Raw genomic sequence first — 24738 nt, 5'->3', positions numbered from 1 at the left:
TTCTGGGATCAAGCCCCACATGGTGGGTGGGTGCCTGCTTCTCCCTCTCCTGCTCCCCCTGCTTGTGTTTCCCTCTCTCCCTGTCTCTCTCTCTCTTTCTCTTTCCCTTTCTCTCTGTGTCAAATAAATAAAATCTTAAAAAAAAAAACAAAACCCTGACAAGTATTACCTTTCAGTAAAATCAGAAGATACAGTCAGGCTAAGTAATGAAATAAATTAATGAGACATGCCCACAATACCATTCAACTAGTGACAAACCTTGTTAACATTTTGGCATATATTTATTTCCAAAAATCGGACAATATTGAATGTATTGTTTTGTAACCCACTCATCCAATGCATTATGAATGTGTTAACACGCCAACATAACTTCTAGAGGCCAATTTGTAATTTATTATATATGCATATATTATGATGAGGCATTCCTTTTTTTGGTGGTTATTTAAATAACTTCTTATATTTTTACTTTTAGAACAGCCCTTGTGTGATAAATACTCTTGTATTTAATGTAGGCTTTATGGTTGCCTGGTTCAAATCCTAACAATGCCCCTTACTAGCTGTGTTACGTTGGACAGATTGGTTGACTTCTCTATGCTTCAGTTTCTTCATCTATAAAATGGTGGTAATAAAAAGCACCTCATAGATTGTTTTGAGGATCTGTATAAATACATGATTCATGAAAAGATCTTAGAATTGTATCTGGCACATTCTAAATGTTCAATAAATGTTAATTATTTTTATTATTCTTTATAAACCCTCAACCATATCTTTACAACTTCTCCTCCTAAAGGAAACTTGGGTTATTAAGCTAGCTAGTAGTAGAGGCAGGCAGAAGTGGAATTATCCTTTTTAATCTTTTCATTCTTGCTATAGTTCTGGAGTAGAGCGCCCGGCAAATGTAGGACTTAAAAAAAAGTCAAAAATAAATTTTCGCGAGACGGTTGACCAGTGAGAGAGTAAGATGATTTTAATAACTCTCCTCAGCTGAGACGGACCCGTAAAACAATACAGTTTAGAACAGGTATCCGGAAATGGGAAGAGAAAACGGTTCTGATTCAAACAAGCTTCAAGCAACCCAGGACCCAAGCGATACTTGTGGTAGTTGGGTTACGCAGAGTTAATGTTCCCATGGTTACAGATCTGGCCGACTCCAGGCTCCCGGCTCTCTACCGCGCAAGCGCAGACAGCTGAGGTTTGGCCCCCCGGCGCCTTCAGTTTCGAAGGGGAAGCCCCTCCCTCTTCTCCTGCCGTCCTCCTATCGTCTTCTCAGTTTGCCTCTTCCACGCGTTGTGGGTGTCTGTGACGCAGTATTCGCGCGTCCGCGTCGTTTGGAGCTGCGACGCTGAACATGGCGCGTTCCTAGAAGCCGCTTTCGGCATCAGTAGGCGGCGGCGTGTAGATTGGAAGCGTGGGGCGCGGGACCAGGCGACTTCGCTTCGTGTTGGGGAGTGGAAGCGGGAGAGCCGGGCTATTCCGGACCGAACCAAACGGTGAGGCCTGAGAGCCACAGAGCGCGCAAGTGGAAGGGAGATGTGGGTTGGGCAGCGGGGACCGGAGAGGCGAGGGAAGAACGTGGGGCAACCCGCAGACGAGGGATAGCAGTAACGCGGCGAGGGCGGCCTGCAGGCTTGACTCTTTGCGTAACTCTAGGAACCATTAGGAGCTGGGGGCTGGCCAAGTCAGCCCCGGGGTGGGGGGAGGATTAGTCGGGGAGGAATCGGGGTGCAGGGAGACAGGGACTGGGTGCCAAGATGAGAAGAGCATAGGGTGCCCGTTGTGGCTGCGGTTGCTGGCCAGGGTGGTGCATTTGCCCTTGGGGGATAGGTGGTGCAAATTTTGAGAGAACGTGGATATCTTTAGTATAAGACTAGTCTATATTGTTATTGTGCACTCTACATTGATGCAAATAGCGATGCTGTGAAAGCTTTAATTAAACGTTAGACCCTTCCTTGCCTTTAATGAACAGGTGAAGGAAGTTACACATTTTCAGAGGGGATCCGCTTGCTGAGGTATGGCCGCCAATGCTCAAGCCCAGGGACTTATGCAGCTTTTTATTTGGGGGTATTTGTGATTCAGCAAAACTATTTTGAGGCCCATTGCACTTGTCATTCTTATTTATTCTTTTGTTACATAGTGGGGAATGAGGAAAGTATTGTTTGGAAATGACTTGACTAAATTAATTTAGGTAGAAGTGGTAAATTGCCTGTGGGTGCCAAGATTGCAATTGACGTACCTCCTCCCCACCCCAATATAAGCGAGCTCAGTTGCAGGGATGTGTAGTGCCTTTGAGAATTGGATATTCTTCACAAGAGGGTAAGAGCAGTTTACAGCCATATTTTTTTTTTCTTGGATAGGGAGTTCACTCCATTTTAACGTTATTTTAAGCTTCTCTTTTCAGTTTAGAGGCTTCAGGTTAAGGGGAGAGTGACTATAAGGCTTCCAGTGCATGACACCTTTTCTTTTATCTTTGCTCACTGAAGATTGCTTTGAGATTAGAATGAAAATCCCTGTTGGTTGTGAATGGATTGTGGAATTTTTTTCTCCTGTAATCTAGTATAGGGAATAGTAGAAATGGTTTAATTATAGCAATAGTTTGTGGCCATATATTATAGCCCTCAGTTAGCTGGGCTGTCTCTGTCCTAGTTAGATTTCCAAGAGCAGAAGAAAATTCTCATCACGAATGAATTCAGTCGTGGCAATAGGATTGGAGGTTCTAAACAAATATATGAAGATTATTTGGTAATTTGTATAAAAGTATTTAAATCTTGTGCTATTGACAAAGTTTACATTCAGGATCAAACCATAATGCAAAAGAATCCTTGTAGGCATGTGGCAGTTAAAATATTCTGAAGACTTTTCCAGAGCTAAATATGTTTTTGTAGATACAAAAATATTTTGTTTTGGGAAAGGTAATATGATTAGATGGATTTTGACCTTTGTGTTGTATGTATGTTCATATATATTTGTGTTTATATTTATATTTACTGTAGTCCTTGAAGTATAGTTGACATACAATGTTATATTAGTTTCAGGTGTACAACACAGTGATTCGACAGTTCTGTACACTATACTGTGCTCACCATGATAAGTGTCATTACTATCTGTCACCATGCAATGTTGTTACAGTGTTAGTGACCGTATTTCCTGTGTTGTACTTTTCACCCTGTGACTTATTTATTTTATAACTGTAGGTTTGCACCCTTTAATTCCCTTCACCCATTTCTGTGCATTGGTATTTAATCTTGCTTCTCTTAATATGATGTTACTGATTCCAGTATTACTCATTTCTGTCTTTTCCTATCTGCACCAAATGAAGACTATCATCAAGGTAATTTCAGAGTGTTTTGGGGAATGGCAAGACATACTTAGTGCAGGTGTGAGTCTGGAGCGACGTTGTTTAGTTTTCTTAATATCAGGCGGATTACAGATAAGCCCAAAATTACACTCTTTGCAGAGCTTGTGCTGGATCTGCACCCTTGCTACTCAAAATGTGGTGCATGGCATCACCTTAGCGTTTGTTCAGAATGCGGAAGCTCAGGCTTAACCCCAAACCTAATGAACCAGAATCTGCATTTAACAAGCTTTCCTGATGATGAGAATTTATATTAAAGCTTGAGACATTCTACTTTGGTTGAAATAAGTTGGAAGACTGAGGTCATGCATACATCTGCATAAAAATCACAGCTTTTATTTTGATTGGAGGCAGTCTTTTGCTGATTATCAGGTCTGATTCATTTGGTTGAATCAGAAGAAACTGAGACCCAGCAATGGTAAGTGACTTGCATGAGGTCACATAATTAAATTCATAACCCAGGTTTTGACTTATACCAGTGCTTTTGTTTTGCTAGTTACTCCTTTAATAAAATGGAACTATCCATTGAATGAGAGTTAGGTATTCATTCCACAACAAACATTTATCGAGTAATGGACAAGCAGCCCAATAATTCTGTGTGTTGCTAGTAACTGCTCTTTCTGATAGTGGTTATGAACCCACCACCTTCCCCCCTTACTCTTTTGTGGATGAGGTCACTTCTTCACAGAGGAAATGAAATACATTGGTGGGAAACAATTGTTTTTTGTCTTTCACCTTTAAACAGGTCAACTTCTGTCTGTTCATCTCTCGTTGTGCTCTGAGTTTTTTCTCCTCAGGGACAATGTTTTCTTGATGTATTAGTTTTTTAGGGCTCCTGTGAGAGAATACACAGACTGGGTGGCCTAAGCAATGCAAAATTATTTTCTCACAGTTCTGGACACTAGAGGTCCAAGATCTGGGTTTCAGCAGGAGTGATTTCCTCTGAGACTTTTCTCTTTGACTTACAGATGCACCTTTGTGCACGAGAATCTCTGGTGTCTCTCTCTCTCTCTCTCTTTTTTTTTTTTCTTTTTAAAGATTTTATTTATTTATTGTAGAGAGATAGCTAGAGAGAGGGAACACAAACACAGGGGAGCTGGAGGGGGAGAAGCAGGCTCCTCATTGAGCAGGGAGCCTGATATGGGGTTCGATCCCAGGATGCTGGGATTATGACCTGAGCCAAAGGCAGACACTTAACGACTGACCCACCCAGACACCCCTGGTGTCTCTTTTTCTTATTAGAATACCACTCTGTTGGATTATGCCCCACTCTGATGACCTCATTTTTTTTTTTTTTTTTTAAGATTTTATTTATTTATTTGACAGAGAGAGACACAGCAAGAGAGGGAACTGAAGCAGGGGGAGTGGGAGAGGGAGAAGCAGGCTTCCCGCGGAGCAGGAAGCCCGATTCGGGGCTTTATCCCAGGACCCTGGGATCATGACCTGAGCCGAAGGTAGATGCTTAACGACTGAGCCACCCAGGAGCACATCTGATGACCTCATTTTAACTTAATCACCTCTTCAAAAATCTTACCTCCAATACTGAGGGTTCTGGGGCTTTAGGCTCCAATGTGTGAATTTTGGGGGAATACATTTCAGTCCATAACACTTGGTTACTCCCTTTTTACTCTCAGCTTACTCTAACTTATTAAGATTTAAACACATTTATCTTAAATGCACTCTCTTCACTCTAGATTCCTCTTCAGTTTCATCTCTATTTCCTTTGAGTGTTTGGAACATTGATCTCTTTGTTGTGAAGTCTAGTAGAATCTTTTCCATCATTTGACATTTTGAGTAGTTGTCCTCTTTGAAATTCTCTTATGCTTCCATGACCCTGTGGGTTCCTTATTTTCCTCTTGTGTCTTGGTCACTCTTTCCTTGGTGTATTTTTTTCTCTCTGATACTTCAGATCCTCCTTTCACACCGAGGCACGGTCTTCTGCTCTCTTGCCTCTGCCTGCTCTTGAATGGTCTTATCTCTGGTGACAGCAACCACAGTCTTTATTTTTAGACTAACAAATCTCTGTCTCTTTAGCACAGATTACTCTTCAACTCTGACACATTGTGGTTGTCTTAAGATACCTTAAGTTCAACTCAAAAATTGCTTTTCTCACTTCTTCTTAAGTTACTTCTCTTCCTTCTGTAATCATTGTCCTTCATTTGTAGATGCCCCAAGTCTTAACTTTTCCCTCTTATTACCCTTGAATGCTACCCACCACCCAAACCTCTAATCTTTTACTAAATCTTGTTCTACATCTTTCATCCATTTTTCCCTGCAGCAACCACCTTGGTTCAGACTATCATTATGACGACTTTTGTGTAAACACTCTAAGTAATATCCTTTCTCCTAAGAGTGGCTATCAATCCCCCTTTACCCTTCCTTTTTTTAAATAGGCAGATTGTACTGTTTTTCCGCAGTCTTTCCTTTCAGGCTTTCATTAAAATCCAAACTACCGAATTTAGGAAATACAAACCTTAGTGATTTGGACCTTGCTTGGTCCTTTCCTTTCCTTTTCCCTTTGCCTTCCCTTTCCTTTCTTTTTCTTTCTCTCTCTCTCTTTCTTTCGATTTTATTTATTTATTTGACAGAGACAGAGAAATCATAAGCAGGGGGAGTGGCAGAGGGAGAAGGAGAAGCAGATTCCCTGCTGAGCAGAGAGCCCAAAATGGGACTCAGTTCCAGGACCCTGGGATAATGACCTGAGCCAAGGGCAGACACTTAACCAACTGAAGCACCCAGCCCCTGCTTTTTGCTTTCTTCTGCTGTTTTCTGCCTCACATTATTCTGTCATGCTGAACTATTTTCAATTCTTCTGGAGTGTTAGAATGTTTTTATTTATTTTATTTTATTTTTTAAAAAAGATTTTCTTTATTTGACAGACAGAGATCACAAATAGGCAGAGAGGCATGCATGGGTTGGGGGGGGGGGAAGCAGGCTCCCTGCTAAGCAGAAAGCCCGATGTGGAGCCTGATGTGGGACTCGATCGCAGAACCCTGAGATCATGACCTGAGCCGAATGCAGAAGGCCGAGACTTAACCCACTGAGCCACCCAGGTGCCCCACATATTTTAAAATTGAGACATTAATATAGTATGTGTCTTCTGCCTAGAATGTACCCATCATCTGTTTGACAAACACTCAGAACATAATCATTTGGATAACTCCTGTTCTACTTTCATGACCCAGCATAAACGCTGTCTTATTCCCCTTCTCTGCCCATCAGGCTTTAACCAGCCTGCTGACACTGAGGTAGGTCTTCCACTTAAGTTCTTCCAAAAAAGCTTTGTTGTGTTTTCCTCTTCAGAGTTGAATGCCAAGATTCTTTTGGTTTGTTTTGTGTGATCTAATCTAAGCCATGTATTAAGCCGTCTTCTGCTATAACCAAAGGAATGGAAAATCAGTATAGTGGTCATCATTTGTTAGAAGTAAGGAAGGTGAGTTTAAGTTTCCATTTACTTTTCTGGTCCCTGTGCAGAGTCATGGTCCAGACCAGGGCTGGACCCTGGATAATGTCCATTGGATATCCCACTGGATAGTGGTCTGCGTTCTATTTTTTCATCTTCATAGCCAGTCAGTCAGAAGTGGATTTTCACATAAGAGTTATGGAATAAAGTATGAATACCATCTCCCCAGGGAACGGCCTTGAACCTGATATGGATTTGGAGATAGGTGATTTCTATCTCTAGAACTAAAATCTCTGGTGCTCTTGTGGTGCAACTTTGGGAAGATGCTTACTCTCATGTCTGGGAGCACTACAGAGTAGATGAGGGAGTTCCACATGTGAGCAGAGCCCTTCTTGCTCTGGACACCACTTTGCAAGGACTGTCGCCGTTGGGCCCTAGACCGGCCTAGCAGCCTGGAAACCCAGGACCCAGCCACTGCTGCCATTTTTGAACTGAACTTCAAAGACTCTTTATTTTATTTTATTTTTTATCTCTCAGAGTAGTGGCTGGCCAGTAGAAACTCCTTTGTTGAGTACTCTGAATGCAAGTTGTATGACTAGAGAGTTGAAACAAGGTAGATTGTTAAATATTCTGGAGGTGAGGTTGAGTGGGCTTGAAAAGTCAGAGGTGGGTTCATTTTTGTGACTTTATACAATTATAAGCAGAGATTGTGATTTAATGATTGAATTCACTTATTTAACAAATATTCAGTCATTGCTTTCATATGTGCCAGGGACTTTCTTAGATTCTAGCAATACGCCTTTGAGGAAATTGAAGTTCTGGTCTCTGAATCTTAAGTTCTAACTGGGGGAGTCAGGACAATAAACACATAGATATTAGAATGTCAAATAGTTAAAAGGGTTGTGCAGAAAAATTAAGAAAGATATCTAGACCAGAGGGATTCTGGGTTGAAGGGTCAGATAGTTTTATTTATTTATATATTTATTTATTTTAAAATTTTATTTTATTATTTTTTTAAAGATTTATTTATTTATTTATTTATTTATTTGACAGACAGAGATCACAAGTAGGCAGAGAAGCAGGCAGAGAGAGAGGAGGAAGCAGGTTCCCCACTGAGCAGAGAGCCCGATGTGGGGCTCAATCCCGGGACCCCGAGATCATGACCTGAGCCGAAGGCAGAGGCTTAACCCACTGAGCCACCCAGGTGCCCCGGTCAGATAGTTTTAAATCGGTGGTCAGGGATAACCTACTTGATGAATTGATAACTTCGGCAAAGACTGAATTGAAGTTAAAGAACAAGACATGCAGATACCTAAGGACAAGAGTTTTCCAGTCAGAGGAAACCAGTTCTACAAGATAGAGTTGATGTATCTATTCCACTGTAGATGGACACATCTTGTCTCTTGTTTCTTATTATAGATAACTCCCAAGATGAGCCCCCTTTACCCTTGTCTCCTCCCTATAAGGCAGTGTGGGAGTTTCTTTGGTTATAGCACCGATATGGAACTGCTAGGTCATAGGATATACCATGTTTGTCATAAGATAGACGTGTGCACACACGTGTACACACACACTCTTAAGTTTATGAGAGATGGCAGGAATGCTCTCAAGTTGTCGTACCAATGTATGCTCTTAGCAGCAGTGCATAAGGGTCTCTATTTCCATATGTTCTTGCTAGTGTTGAATATTTCTGGACTTTTATTCTTTTATTTATTTATTTATTTATTTTTAAAAATTTTATTTATTTATTTGCCAGAGAGATAGAGTACAGGCAGGCAGAGTGGCAAGCAGAGGCAGAGGGAGAAGCAGGCTCCCTGCGGAGCAAGGAGCCCGATACGGGACTCGATCCCAGGATGCCGGGATCATGACCTGAACCTAAGGCAGCCGCTCAACCGACTGAGCCACCCAGGTGCCCCTATTTCTGGACTTTCAAATTTTTGCTAATCTGATGATTGTAAAGTAATAGCTCTGTTTTTTAGATTTGTAGTAAGCAGTAAGGTAGCATGTCTTCTGATGTTTATTATACATTTGGCTTGTTCATGAATTGTCTATTTATACCCTTTGCCCAATTTTTTAAAAATATTTCTTGTTTTGTTGATTCACAAGGGTTTATTGTATATTCTGTATAATTATTCTTTGTCTAGTTTTTATTTATTTTTAAAGATCTTATTTATTTATTTGACAGAGAGAGACACAGCAAGAGAGGGAACACAAGCAGGGGGAACAGGAGAGGGAGAAGCAGGCTTCCTGCCAGGCAGGGAGCCTGATGTGGGGCTGGATCCCAGATCCCTGGGATCATAACCTGTGCTGAAGGCAGCCACTTAACCGACTGAGCCACCCAGCGTCCCTGTTTAGTCATTTAAAATGTCTTCTAAGTTTTACCTTGTTAATGTTGCCTATGGTATTTTCATTGACTCCATTAATTTTGGTTTTCATCTTTTATATAATATAATTGAGCAGGAAATTGAGCTACAGTCTCGTTGTATTTTGGTTCACAAGTCTAAAACTAAAAAAAAAAAAATCACAGCAGTTAATTTCTCTTGAGGTATTAATGGACAGCCATGTGATGAAAATGAAAAATGTGGTAGTCAGTAAAGTGTTGGGTTAGCATAGTAGACTTGTAAACTAGTTCTAGAAATGTTGCTGATGAAGCTGGGACTTTAGAGAAGTCACAGTTTATCTCCTTAACCTCTTTGGGATGTAGTTTCTTGGTTAGTAAAACAAAATGCTTAAATCAGATACGCAGTTAGTCCCTGACCAATATGGGTTTGAAATCTGTGGGTCCACTTATAGGTATATTTTGTTTGATACCGTACAGTACTGTAAATGTATTTTCTCATCCTTACAATTATCTTAATATTTTCTTTAGCTTACTACATTGTAAGAATACAGGATATAATACATGTCACTTAAAACAACAGTTGTTATTATTTTTTTAAAAGATTTTACTTATTTATTTGACAGAGATCACAAGTAGGCAGAGAGGCAGGCAGAGAGAGAGGAGGAAGCAGGCTCCCCGCCGAGCAGAGAGCCCTATGTGACCCTAGGATCACAACCTGAGCTGAAGGCAGAGGCTTTAACCCACTGAACCACCCTTGCGCACCTGGAGAGTATTTTTAATCATGCATTATTTAATTACGAAAGTAGAGACGGTGCTGTAAGGAAGTTCTTTGGTGGTCATGTTTTATTTGCTTCAGGGTGAGGTCTTCATTACATTATTTTTTATGCCCCCATTCATTTCTTTCCCTCAGAGCCTCTTTTTTCAGCATTCTTTGCCCTACTTTTTGAACCCTGAAAACCTTTGCTCTATTTCCAGACGGTTGTGTTGGCCAAGTGGTCACTGAGAACGCCAGTGTCCTCTTCTTCCCCTGGCTCTCCTTGAGGGGAAGAACGGTTAGGATGCTTGGAACATACTGTTTGGGGTGTGGTATGGACTTCTTACCATCAGGTGGCACTATAGGTTACTTGATTTCTTTTTACATCTTTAGTAGGACTAGTAGATCTAGTAGTTTGTTACCTGCTAAAGGAACAAACTGTTGTAGACACTGGGATGGAGAATACTTAAAAATGAAATTAAAGACCGTTTTGCTAACAAATAGAAATTTGTTTTCCTTTTATGTAATAGTCGTGTACTATATGCAATATACGAAGCTTGAAGGAAAAGAAATAATAAATACGAATTTTCAGATTAGTTCCATTTTTTTAGATGTTAAATCTTTTTTAAAAAATATTTTATTTATTTATGTGACAGAGAGAGATCACAAGCAAGCAGAGAGGCAGGCAGACAGAGAGGGGCAAGCAGGCCTCCTGCTGGCAGAGAGCCCAATGTGGGGCTCGATCCCAGGACCCTGAGACATGACCTGAGCTGAAGGCAGAGGTCTAACCCACTGAGCCACCCAGGCATCCCTCAGACGTTAAATATCTTAAAATGCAGTTTTCATAAACCAAATAGTAAGAATATTAAATGCCTTGTAGAGATGACTAGTTGAAACTGCAGTTTGACTACAACACTCAGTGTCCTGTGAGTCAGGACAGTTGTCTTTTCAGTGAATGTTGCCATTACAAATTCAAGTAATATGGCAGAACTGTTGCTTATCTACTTCTTGCTACTGAAAGATGAAGTTTTTAAGTTTTCTCTCGTGAACTGTTATGATGACAGTGCAATAATTGACTATATTATTTACTTAACTGTGGTATTTTTAATATATTGCCATGATTTCTTGGTATGTACTTGACAAGAGAAATAAATGAGGATTTGCAGCTCTTGAGAATTTGAGATGTTTTAGGACAGGAAAGAGAAATCCAGCAAATACTCCCATGGAAATTCAGAGCAAATATAAAGGGAAAAATCTTGACCTTTTAAAAAGGTGTTTTTTCAATCACTAAGGTTAAATTTTTAGGCTAAAAGAATCCATATAACCCCTGGAACTACCTTAGCACAACAACTGTGTACAGTTTGATGTGTTTCTTGTTTGTCTTTTATTCCTTGCTTGTCTTTTATATTTGTGTAGTCTTATACATACATTTTATATAGTTTTATACCTATATTTTATGTAGCACTTATTATTTGACATCATAGATATTTCTCTAATTAAAAAAAAGACCAAAAGAGAGTATTTTTAAGTCCTGGTTTGGGAGTCCTGTTTTATTTTAAGTCCTGATTTAAGCTTACTTGTAGTGTCTGTCACCAAGCAAGAATTTGTAGGTCCTTTGAAACTCTTGATTAGATAGAATATTTTAGCAGCAGAGAAGGGAAAACAAGGAAATATCTCCTCTCCTTGTTACGTATGTATTGTTGCATATCTTTCACTCCAAGGTAGATCAGTTTTTGACAGTCTGCATGAAGCCACATGGCGAATGCTTCAGTAGCCCGGATGGTTCTTTAACTTGAGGGTATTTCGAGATCTGTGGAACTTTCTTTGGTCAAAATCCATAGGAGGTGTTATTAACATACAGTATGAAGGGATGCTAAACCACCCATAATGTGTGCACAGAGAATTTTCTCTTTCAAACTGAAATGGCCTCTGTCAAGAAACACAAGTGAATTTGAATGGTGCGATATGGATTTGAATGGGGCTAGTATCTTTGGAATCTCCTTGGTTTGTGTCACATATCGTATGTGCTTTCATCTTGCTTTTGTTTCTTGAACAAGTGGTCTTCCTAGTTCTGAACTGACATCAGTTATGGCTGTCGATCCAGCCACATGTTTTTTACTTTTTTAGTTACTTCCTTGTTTCTTGCTGACTTTGGCATTTACATAGTCAAGGCACTTAAAAAAACCAAACAGGTTTATTAAGGTATGATGCACAGACCATACAGTTCACTAACTGAAGGTGTCCAATTCAATTGTTTTTAGTGCATTCGCAGAGTTGTGCAACTATCACTACAATTTTAGAACATTTTCATCAACCCAAATAGAAACCGCATCCCATTCAGCAGTCACTCCACATTTTCCCCCAATCCTCCAGCCTAGACAGCCACTTATATACATTTTACTTTTATAAATTTGCCTGTTTTGGACATTTCAATAAAAGAGTTCTCATGTGGTCTTTGTGACTGGCTTCTTACACCTAGCATTGTGTTTTCAGGGTTCATTCGTGTTGTGGCATGTTGCAGGATTTCAGTCCTTTGATTGTCAGATACTGTTCCGTTGGATGGAAATACTGCATTTGAGCTGTTTTCACTTTTTGCTGTTATAATGTTGCTATTAACATTTTTGTACAAATGTACAACAAATGTAGATAAAAATCTTCATTTCTCTTGGGTATATACCAAGAGATAGAATTTTTGAGTCTTAACTTCAAGATTTTGAGACACTGACAGGCTTCCAAAGTGGCTACACCACTTTACATTTCCACCAGCAGTGAACGAGAGTTCCAGTTTTAACACAGCTTCACCAGTACCTTGTATTATGTCTTTTTGATTATAGCCATACTAGTGGTTTTGATTTCCGTTTCTCTAATGGCTAATGATGTTAGTCATCTTTTCATGTTTATAGACCATCTATTTATCTTGGTAGAACTGTGTATTCAAATCCTTTGCCTTTTTTTAAAATAAACTTTTTTTTTTTTTTTTTTTTAAAGAACAGTTTTAGGCTTACACTTAATTCAGAGGAGGGTACAGAGTTCCAGTATACTCCCTGCCCCTACACATGCACATTCTCTTCCATTATCACCATCACTCACTATAATGGTACAGTTTTTCACCAAGGTTGAACCTACTTTGACATATCATAATCACTTAAAGCTCATAGTTTCCTTAAGGGTTCACTTTTGGTGTTGTATGTTCAGTGGGTTTGGACAAATGTATAATGACATATATCTATCATAGAGAATATTCACTGCCTTGGGAATCTCTGCTCTACCTATTTATCTCCCCTCCCACCCAACTGATCTTTTCATTGTATCTAGTTTTGGCTTTTCCAGAGTGTTAGTTGAACTCCTACAGTAGTTAGCCTTCTTAGATTGGCTTCTTGCACTTAGTGATATGTATTTTAGTTTACTCTATGTCTATATATTTTAGTTTCCTCCATGTCTTTTCATGGCTTGATAATTTCTTTTTAGCACTGAGTAATATTCTCTTGTCTGGATGTACCATAGTTTGTTTATTTGTTCACCTACTGAAGGATATCTTGGTTGCTTCTAAGTTTTGGCAGTTATGAATAAAGCTGTATAAACATGTGTGCAGTTTTTTGTGGACATAGTTTTCAACTTCTTTGGGTAAATAGCAAAAAGTGCAATTGCTGCATTGTATAGCTAGAGTATGTTTACTTTTTTTTTTTTTTAAGATTTTATTTATTTATTTGACAGAGATCACAAGTAGGCAGAGAGAGAGGTGGGGGAAGCAGGTTCCCTTCTGAGCAGAGAGCCTGACACGGGGCCTGATCCCAGGACCCTGAGATCATGACCTGAGCCAAAGACAGAGACTTTGACCCACTGAACCACCCAGGCGCCCCTCTCCTCTTGTTCTTTTAAACTGGAAGTCGAGTCTAGAGTTGTGGTTAGTTTTTTTTTTTTTCTTTTTCTTAGATTTTATTTATTTATTTGACACAGAGAGAGCATAAGCAGAGGGAATGGCAGGCAGAAGAGAGAGAGAGAAGCAGGCTCCCCACTGAGCAGAGACCCTGACACCAGGCTCAAATTCCAGGAGCCTGGGATGGTGACCTGAGCCAAAGACAGACACTTAACTGACTGAGCCACCCATGCGCCCCTAGAATCCTGGTTAGATGAAGGTGGATGATACTCTGTACTTTAGAGGTGACCTTGTATACTTCTTATTACATCACATGGGGAGGCACTTAAGATCAAGTTGTGAAGCTGTTGTTGATATTAAGTTTGTACTATTGGTTGAGCTGGTAACAGACACCTGCATTTTAAAGGTCTGTTTCTTCACTGCATTTAGCAAGTAATCTATTTGAACACAGTGGGAATATTCTGTTCCTAAAAGTTGTTCTTTCACTTACTGGTTTTAGCATTGCTTATTTTTTGTTTTTGTTTTTAAAGATTTTATTTATTTATTTATTTATTTATTTAAAGATTTTATTTATTTATTTGACAGACAGATATCACAAGTAGGCAGAGAGGCAGGCAGAGAGAGATGGGGAAGCAGGCTCCCTGCTGAGCAGAGAGCCCGATGTGGGGCTTGATCCCAGGACCCTGGAATCATGACCTGAGCCAAAGGCAGAGGCTTTAACCTACTGAGCCACTCAGGCACCCTTAGCATTGCTTATTGATAAATGTCTGAATAAGTTATTTCACTGGGGGAGCCTTTTTTGATTTTGAAACTTTTTTTTTTTAAAGGTTTTATTTATTTATTTGACAGACAGAAATCACAAGTAGGCAGAGAGAGAGAGAGGAGGAAGCAGGCTCCCCGCAGAGCAGAGAGCCCGATGCGGGGCTCGATCCCAGAACCCTGGGATCATGACCTGAGCCGAAGGCAGAGGCTTTAACCCACTGAGCCACCCAGGCGCCCCTGATTTTGAAACTTTTTTTGTTCCATTTTTACTGTATACCTTTTTTTTCCTAAGTCATTTCACTTACCACTTTAATATTTAATAGTGGTATGGAGGTATTGTTTGTGTGGCATGTTTTAAAATGAAGGACAAATAAAGATAATGTAGTAGAAAATCATCATGGCTAAAAGTCATTGCAGTACTGGGAAGTCTGTTGGTACCAGGCAGGGGTGCTGAGTTTTCCCTTGTCTACTTGTTTGTTTTAGTAAAAATTAGTAAATTTCTGATTATAGGCACATCTATAAATCTTTGGACTTTGAATTTTTCCAGAATTTGTAAAGTGACTTCCGCTAATGAGCCTAGAACGTCTAGTTATGGAGTATGAGTCTTTTCAGTCACTTATTTCTTGGTTGCTTGGACCCTAATAGTATTAAAGACTATAATAACTCCAGTAATAAACTGAACTGAGTTGTAAAACAGTGAGGTGAAGTGCCTGTCCTTTTAATTTGCACCTTCTTTTTTATTATTTCTTGGAGAAAAAAGAACATACATTTATGTTTATAAATGATACATTTATCAAAATATAGATTTTGAATAATTCTCTTTTATAGTTTAGTTCAGAATACAAACATTTTCACCTCTTGCCTATAAAATTGAAGTTAGGCACATTGATGAAAATCAGAGCAACCTCACTGTGTACATTTTTTTTTTTTTAAAGACTTATTTATTTATTTATTTGACAGAGAGAGATCACAAGTAGGCAGAGAGGCAGGCAGAGAGAGGGGAAGGAAGCAGGCTCCCTGCTGAGCAGAGAGCCCGATGCGGGGCTCGATCCCAGGACCCTGAGATCATGACCTGAGCCGAAGGCAGCGGCTTAACCACTGAGCCACCCAGGCGCCCCCACTGTGTACATTATTAATCAGAAAACCTAGACATTTATTTATTTATTCATTCATCAGAGGGGGAGAGAGAGAGAGAGAACAACAGAGGGAATACAAGCACGTGGAGTGGGAGAGGGAGAAGCAGGTTTACTGCTGAGCTGGGAGCCCAATATGGGGCTAGATCCCAGGACTCTCAGATCATGACCTGAGCCGAAGGCAGACGATTAATGACTGAACCACCCAGGCGCCCTGGCATTCATTGTTTTAATACAGTTAGAGGATTTCTGTTGCTACACAGAGACATTTGTACATAAGGACACACTTGTACTTCTGCTGTGAGAGACTTGCTTCCCTGGCCTTCAGGCTTATTTAGTGATGGTCTCCATGAAAATCCTTTCAAGTTCTTTGAGAAATACCTTTAGCTCTTCCCAGGAGTTAGTCAGTGTCTGTCTCTCCCTGACCCTCCCGGCCACTGTTTTCTCTCCCCCTTCTCCTCCCACTTTGTCTTTCTCTGTTACTCTCAGGTCTTGAGGTTTTTTTGGAGTCAAGCTACGTGTCTGCTCATTACCAAGTGGAAATAATAGTAGCAACCCTATTAAATTTCTGCATGCTAATTCCAAAAAAGGGTATTGAAGGTTAGTTTCCTGGGTGTACCACCCTCTAACCTGACTGTGAGTAGTCCGTAGTCGTGTATCTTTTCAAATGAAGTTTATTTCCATACTGTTATATTTGAATGATTCAGTACATTCCTCCCTGTTCTTCAGTTCTTCATCGCCATGATGTCCTTTGAAAAGAATTCTACATTTGAGTACTTATGAATATTGACTGCATAGAAAACATCCTTTTAGATAATAGTGGATTCAGGAATCTTTTAATTTTTTTTAATTATTTATTAAAAAAAATTTTTTTTAATTAACATATAGTGTATTATTAGCCCCAGGGGTACAGGTCTGTGAATCGCCAGGTTTGCACACTTTACAGCGCTCAGCATAGCGCATACCTTCCCCAATGTTCAGAACCCCACCACCCTCTCCCTACCACTGCCTCCCCAACCCTCAGTTTGTTTTGTGAGATTAAACGTCTCTTATGGTTTGTCTCCCTCCCGATCCCATCTTGTTTTATTTCTTTTCCTACCCCCTAATCCCCCTACATTGCATCTCCACTTCAGATTCAGGAATCTTTTTTGACTATTTCTTCAGGAACCCATCATGTGAGAACACAGTGTGTTTGTAAAGGTATTGGGGAAGTTGGGTGGTGTGGTGAGGCCATTTTCTGTTCTAGTAGGGAGAGCTCGTGTCTCAGAGATTTGGTTATCAGGCCTCGCTCTACTATGTCCTAGTTTGCTCTCTGACCCTGGACAACTGTGTTGATAGCTGTAGGTTTTTTCTCTTGTATAACAGGGATATCATTCCACATGCCAGATTTGCTTTTATAGTCTTGTTATGGCATCTTTAAAAAACTTAATAGGCTCTAGCAATATGGTACTTTGAATAATCTATTATAGTTCTGTCATTCCTGAATCGTTATTTTTGATGACACATTTAATCTGCAATTTAGGAACTGATTGCCTTTTAAAGCCTCCTTTATAAGTTAATTAGCACTTAGTAATCTTTCCAGTAGAACGGCTGAAAGGTTGCTTCTTTCTCTGACCTAAAAGCTTTTTTACTCATTAGATGAACCACTCATAATATTGTTTCTGTGGAGGAAATATGCTCTGGATTCCAGCTGGTATTCTAGAATCTTACTTTTTAGAATTAGATTAGAATAGGTCTCTCTGCATCCCACTTCATTATCTTCCAGAATTTGGGTAGAGAAAGCGACCTTTCTGGTTCTTATTGTCCTAGTAATGATCGTAGTGCTTGGCACAAAATTGATTCTCCAGGAATATATCTTTGTCCCAGGCTGGATGGGCTTCTTGGGAATGAGGTTCAAAAGCGGAACATAGAGGGACAAGGTTTATGGTTCTGTGGAAGACCTGGATGGTCTGGAGGGACCTGGAGGGAGGTGGGGATGGAAACTCTTAACAGCTTCCATTAGAATAGGTGAATGGTGAATGTAAAGCCAAGCAAAAAGGATACTAGTGTATAGATTTACAGATTGCCTTGCTGTGAAGGTCCAGACAAGTGTGAAGATGTGTGTGTATGTGAGTGCTCCGACTTGCTGTAGTTAAAAATTGCTCTGGAGGTTGACAATAATCAGTGATTTTATTTTTCAAGTAGTAGCTCCCAAAATGTTAAAACCAGTAGGTGAAAGAACGTCTGTAGGGGAATAGAATATTCCTAAGGTGTCGTCCAGGTGTCACCCATAGATTATTTGCTAAATCAGTGAAGAAACAAACAGACCTTTAAAAGGAGAAGAGATTTGTCTATCACCAGTTCAACCACAAACATGGCCTTTTTCTTTTTTCTTGAAGGGTAGAGTGGGTTGGGTGGGGATGAACACTGATAGAACATTTTGTCTATTATGTTCACATTCCTATATTCACATATTCTTCCCCTGGCTTTGGTACATGTATAAAAGTCCATACGCTTTTTTTCTGCTACAAGGTCATACATGATATGTTCCTGCCTACTTCTTCAATCTCAGCTGGTTCCATTTTCTGTTTTTCTCATGAAGTGTCAATTACGTGGGACTTCTTAAGTTTGTTTCTAATCTTACGGCCTTGTTTCCCATTGTTTTCCCTGTCTGGAGCTTTGTTTTCTGATCTTTGCATGCCTGGGTCTCTTGTCTTTCATGCCTCTTGTAAATGTCACTTAATAGAAGCCCTCCCTCTCTGAATACCCAATGGAAACTTGCAGTTGATCTTTAACACTATTGTATTTTCTTCATATTACTACCTCTGGTTTTTTCTTTAAAAAGAAAAAACTTTTTTTTAAAACAAAGTCACTTTCTCTAGAATGTAAGTGGTATGAAGCCAGGGAAACTGCTTTGTTCACTACTTTACTCCCAGCCCCTGAAACAGTGCTTGGTACGCAGCAGGCTTTCAGTAGTTTTACTGTATAAATCTGTTAATTAGCCACCATGTGGTTCTTTATAAAGTACTCTTTGGTTCAAAATTGACCGCTTTCCTTTATTCACCAAGTATCTGTTAAGCAAGCATAGATCATGTATCTTGTTGGGCTCCTGGGACTACAAAGTTGTGGAGACATCAGTTGTCCCTCAAGGAAAACAGTATTAGATACTGATTAAGGCCAGTGGCTTTGGTGTTCAAGTCTAAGCCCTGCTATTTCATAGATTGTGGCATTTGCAAGGTAAGGTCTCTGATTCTTTAGTTTTCTGCTTAAAAGGTTGGGATAATAGTATCTACTACATTGAATTATTATTAGGAATAAATAAGTGAATAAAAAAAGCATTTAATACAGTGCTTGGCATATAATATATATGCTCAGATATTTGTGCTTAAAAAAATTTTTTTTTTTAAATTTTAGCCAGCTGCTCTTCCATTTATTGGGGAAGAATCACTGAATTCATGTTCTTCATGTAATAATGGTTCCTTATGAGATCTGTAGATCAGTGCTGTTCTACTCTTCTTTGTAGGAAAGTATAATAGAAACTGCTGTACATTTTGTCATCCATTGCATTCGCTGGACTTTGAGATGTACCTCAGTTTCAGATGTTCAAAAGTTGTGCTTCTCAGACTTTGGCAGTTAGAAGATTTACCTAGAGAACTTACTAAGAACTTAACACATTTTTGACCTCCAGCCCCTGTCTTCACAATGTAGGTTTGAAGAGAGAATTGGGAATTTTTATTTCTGGGATGTGTTGCTGGTGTTGACAGTCCTTGGATCACATTTTGAGTAAGACTTTTCCAGACTTGTGCTAATACCATAGCTAGTAACCACATGTGGCTCCTGAGTACTTGAAACATGGTTAGTTCAAAATAAGATATGCTTTAAGTGTAAAATATACAGGATTTTGAAGACTTAGTATTAAAAAAAGCACAGAATATCTAAATTAATTTTTTCAAAATATTGATTATATGTTGAAATGATAATATTTTGGATATATTGAGTTAAATATGATATAATTTAAAGATAATTCCACATCTTTTCACTTTTTTTTTTTTTTTTTAAGATTTTATTTATTTATTTGACAGAGAGCGAGGTCACAAGTAGGCAGAGAGGCAGGCAGAGAGGGGGAAGAAGGCTTCCCGCTGAGCAGGGAGCCCAATGAGCAGCTTGATCCCAAGACCCTGAGATCATGACCTGAGCCTCTTGAGATCATGACCTGAGCCTGAGGCAGAGGCTTAACCCAGTGAACCACCCAGGCATCGCTTTTCTTTTCACTTCTTAACATGGTTGCTAGAAAATGTAAAATTGCATACACAGTTTGCTTTTGTGGCTTGCGTTATATTTCTTTTAGACAGAAAAACATACTGCCTGTCTCCTTAAAATACCTTCTAGGGCCTCTGTAAAGTAAAAGGCTCTCAGGTAGCCTGTCTTTGAAATCATACATGACCAACAAGCCCTCTAAATTCACTTGTTTCAAGTGATAACACAGAGATTTAAGTTGTTGAGGGAACTCCAAGTTACTGAAGGGGCAGTTTACAAGGTGTCCTTCTCAGTTCTAAAATACAGACAAGAACAGACTACCAATTTAAAATCTCTACCTCCATGTCCATTGCTAATTGGTAGTATTTTGTCTGATTCCAGTTTTTGTGTTCTAGCCCTGCTTTACTAACATTGGCTTTAGAATGGTTAGTTTTCCTTGAAGGTTTTAATACTTTGGGTCATTTCTTGTTGAGCTAGCATTTGGGACCTTCCGTTTTCATTAGTAATTGCAATTTAATTACAACTCTTAGGAAGTGTTTGCTTTGGCTATGTTTATGGATTAATGATCTTCAGACTTTTACTATCTGGAACAGTTTTAAGTTTTAGATACAACTACAGTCTCAAAGGCTAATTCTCAGTCACTCCTGCGCTGAGATTTTTTTTCTCTTTTAGCTTTTAATTTTAATCCTACTTCATATAAGTGTATTGTGAATAATTATACATACTTGGGTAAGCATACTGTTTTGGGGTGACCAGAAACAATGCTGGAGAATCCAATAAATTGCTAAATGAATTTTTAGAATGGCTTCAGATACCTTGGGATAGGATTAGATGATCCAACTCTTAAGATCCCTTCTAACTTAGGGCTTATATTCGTATATTTTGTATTTGTTGATTAGTTCACTTTTTCCCCCAAAGTATTTCTTGACTATACGTTTGTCTTTTAACTTACGAAAAGTGTTTTGGACATACATTTTTGGTGGCATATAAAATGGGATTCTGAGGTACTTAGCAGTGCGTCAAAAAAGGCAGAGGCTTTAACCCACTGAGCCACCCAGGTGCCCCTACTAATTTCCTTTTAAAAACTAGGAAGCCTTTCTTCTTAGTCTAAGGCAGGCAGTGGGTACTCAGAATTAAGTAACTGGTTTTTGTGTGTGGGCTTCTTGTTTGTTCCCAGTATACTATTATCTTCTATTTATGGGACTATGAAGGCATTTTCCATTAGAAAAAAATTGATTTGGGAATGCCTGAGAGTGGCTCAGTGAGTTAAGTGTCTGCCTTCGGTTCAGGTCATGATCCCAAGGTTTTGGGATCGAGTCCCACATCTGGCTCCTTGCTTACTTAGCAGGAAGCCTGCTTCTCGCTCTGCCCGTTTCTCCTCCTGCTTGTGCGCGCTCTCTGACAAATTTTAAAAAATCTTTAAAAAGAAATAAATTAAGCAAAAGCGATTTGAATTACTGGGATTTTAAAGACAAAGTATAGGTGATACATAGTAAAAAGAGAAATCCAGCAGAAATATGCAAGAGGGGGGCACCTGGGTGGCTCAGTGCGTTAAGCCTCTGCCTTCAGCTCAGGTCATGATCTCAGCGTCCTGGGATCCGGTCCGTATTGGGCTCTCTGCTCATCTGATAGCCTGCTTCCCCCTTCTCCTCTGCCTGCCTCCTTGCCTACTTGTGACCTCTCTCTGTCAAATAAAAAAACAAAATCTTAAAAAAAAAATGTGCAAGAGTAGGTAAATGATTGAAGTATGGGCATAATTCAGAACATTGAAGCTTTTTCTCCATTTTGTTACTGTTAGTTTTTTATGTATATTTATTCAAGTTTGTTGACTTATCGTTACCAGGTTTCCATGGATCTCAATAGTGCCAGCACTGTTGTTCTTCAGGTCTTAACCCAGGCCACCAGTCAGGATACTGCTGTGTTAAAACCAGCAGAGGAGCAGTTGAAACAGTGGGAGACACAGCCAGGTTTCTATTCAGTGTTGTTGGTAAGTTCTAAAATAGTTTACTATTCTTTTTAATAAGATAGACACTACTACTCTTTTAATTGTCCTAAGAATCTACTTGTATTGGTAGTTTACTTTAGTGAAACTGATCTAAATGTCATTGCCACTCCCATTTATTAATTGAGGGCATGGCTCCTTGAAGGTGTTGAAATGTTTGTTGATTGTTGAATACATAATTGAGCAGGCTTTTGGTCATTTTCTGCTCGGAAGGCAACACTGTGCTGCTACTCTTATTTTAGCATGTTAATGCTGACCTCAGGATTGTAGGTAGTACACGTTCATGTTTTGTCTTCTTTTTTGCCCCAGTTAATTTATGTTGTCAGAGTTGTTCAAGTCTCTCCCTGCAGCATCAGCCTGGTCTACCTGGCTCACTGTGTTCCTTTAAAACATAGTTTTCTTTTCCCCTTCTAAGAATTTCATTTTCTTGACACATTTGGTCTTTTCCTGGGTGATAATGGAAAATAGTATAGTAAGTAACAATAAATGCTTTAATTAAACTTTATTAGGAGTTCAAAGCTTTTGGTTAATCAAAATTATTTTCTCGATGCCAGAATAAAAGAATGTCTTTTTGTATTGAGGGTCTTTCTTTTTTTCTTTTTTCTGAAAATTTTAGAACTCTGGTTAATGTTTGAGATTTGCTTTTGGCAAGGGCAGGGAGGCTACCAGTTGGATCACAAACTAATTGAGTTTTGGGACTGGGTTGCAAATGCAAAGTAAAACTGTTAACCGTATCTTGTGAAAATAGAAGATTGTGGAAGTTGACATATATGTTTTTTACTTCATGTCTAAAATATTTGAGTTATTTGGTAAACTTAAGAATATACTGGTCATGTCTAGAGTTATACTTGATATTCTGAATATAACATGAAATTTGGATATTCGGCTTAGTGGAAAAAAGGTAAAAAAAAACCAGATTGCATAAAATTTTTTTTCTGGAAAACACTGATTTTTAAAGATACTAAGGAAAGCATTCTATCCTTATTTAGATAATCCCAGTATCACTTCTGTAAAATTTGAGTGCAGTATAAATCTTTAGTATATGTCTAAGTACCCTTATTTTTCATATGCTTATTTAAATGAATATGCTGTATAATTAATCTTGTGTTTTTTCAGGCCAAAATGGAAAACATTTCAGTGTTTCTTACTTTGGTTACTCCTGGACCTTAAAAAAACCAATAGGCTTTTAACTATTGACTTTGTGCAATGTATGAATTATTAATAATATTAAATGCCTAACTAAGCCTTTTGTTTTTATATTTATTAGCTCTACTTTTCTTCTTAGAGGGGTAGTAATAGCTTTTTAAAAACTTTAAAAAAATATATTTTATTTATTTATTTGACACAGTGAGAGTACAAGTAGGCAGAGTGGCAGGCGGAGGGAGAGGGAAAAGCAGGTCTCTTGCCGAGCAGGGAGCCCGATGTGGGGCTCTATACCAGGACCCTGGGATCATGACCTGAGCTGAAGGCAGCCGTTTAACCGACTGAACCACTTGGGTGCCTCAGTAAAATTGCTTTAGATGGAGTAGATTGTATTTATATTAGATGGAAAACCTAAGTTAAAGGCAGTGATTTTTAGTTTTTTCCTATACTCACTGTCTTGGCACTTTTAATCTGTTGTAGCCTTAGCTGTTCTTTCTAGTTTGGAGGTCATGAGGTTGTATATTTGGTCCTCAGATTTGTGTTCCAGTTTTACTGTTCAAAATACTTAAGGAATATTTCTACTTGGATTCACACCTGCAGCTTGACTTTCCTTGGTTACCTAAGTGCGGCCGAGACAGGCTGATACCCACCATCTTTCCAAGTATTCCCACATTACCTCCATTCATTTGTTCATTTTGCTCCATGGATATTTATGACAAAGTCTGTTGTGGAAGGTAGACACGTTAAGTATTAAAATTGAATGTGATTAATATGGTGGGGAAAGTCCGTTCTTTTCAAGGACGACCTAAAAGAAGATCTCTGACTAGTTGTCAGGGGTATTAAGGATTAAGTGGGCATTACACAACTATCCTTGTAATTCTTTTTTTTTTTTTTTTTCCGGTATGTGCATGATTTTCTAAAAATGGAATTGTAGTATGGATACCTGTTTTTGATAGTTTATATGTAGTGTTTTTCTGTGGTAAGGAACATAAATCTACATTATTGTTTTTGATTTTGAGGTTTTCCCACACAAGGGTGTGTTTAAGAGGTCACCTCTGGGGATTTGAGTTGTTTTTGGTCTGAGGTGTAGTGCAGTTTCCATCAGTTACATATTCCTAAATTTGCCTTATGTACCCACTATTCTAGGTATTTATTTTTTTAAGGTATGTTTTTTCTAAGGAAATAAAACACTTTAATTCATCTATGTTATGTTTTAAATTACAATGTTAATATTTGTTTTATTTTCATTTCCATACACAAATATGTTATACATTTTTGATAATGTTAAATTTTTGGTAAAAATGTGTAAAAGTCACAGAACAATTGTGATTTTTACCTTGATGATTAAGATCTTGTTGCATGTTTAGCTTGCCTAGTCATTTTTATGCTCTCCCAGTGCTCTGCACAAACAAGGACTGCCTGTATTTGGGTTAATGTTCTGCTGTCAAACTTATTTGTAAGCATAATTGATAAGGAGGATACTTTGAAATAGTTCATTTTATAGCCTGTGCTAAGAACTCAGGGCTTTGATTCCTTAGAATCTTTGAATATATGCTTCGATGGGTCTTTTTTTTTTAATTAAAAACATGTTTATTTCAGTGTTTTATATTTGTGTAGGTTGTGATACATGATTAGGTTTGTTTCTGAGTTTAATTTTTTTTTAATTAAATTTTTTTTAAACATATAATGTATTATTAGCCCCAGGGTTACAGGTCTGGAATCACAAGGTTTACAC

The 24738-nt window shown here is 38.8% G+C and overlaps 1 protein-coding gene across 4 annotated transcripts in view; it reads left to right on the top strand.

The window, feature by feature from the left end:
* The window catches only part of IPO11 (importin 11), a 213336-nt gene that overhangs the window by 8208 nt on the left and 180390 nt on the right, over positions 1–24738 (top strand). For 2 of the 4 annotated variants that reach the window (XM_046000578.1, XM_046000580.1), the window contains one exon: positions 21702–21845. In XM_046000578.1, the coding sequence (XP_045856534.1) occupies positions 21702–21845 (144 nt within the window). Of the gene's footprint in view, positions 1–1340; positions 1491–1980; positions 2010–21701; positions 21846–24738 lie in introns of those variants that run through there. The other 2 variants (XM_046000579.1, XM_046000581.1) reach the window with 2 other exon arrangements.

Source organism: Meles meles, chromosome 3 (genome assembly GCF_922984935.1).
Source record: "Meles meles chromosome 3, mMelMel3.1 paternal haplotype, whole genome shotgun sequence".
NCBI lineage: Eukaryota > Metazoa > Chordata > Mammalia > Carnivora > Mustelidae > Meles > Meles meles.
The sequence above is the reverse complement of the archived record's forward strand: the minus strand, read 5'-3'. Positions and strand labels throughout refer to the sequence as shown.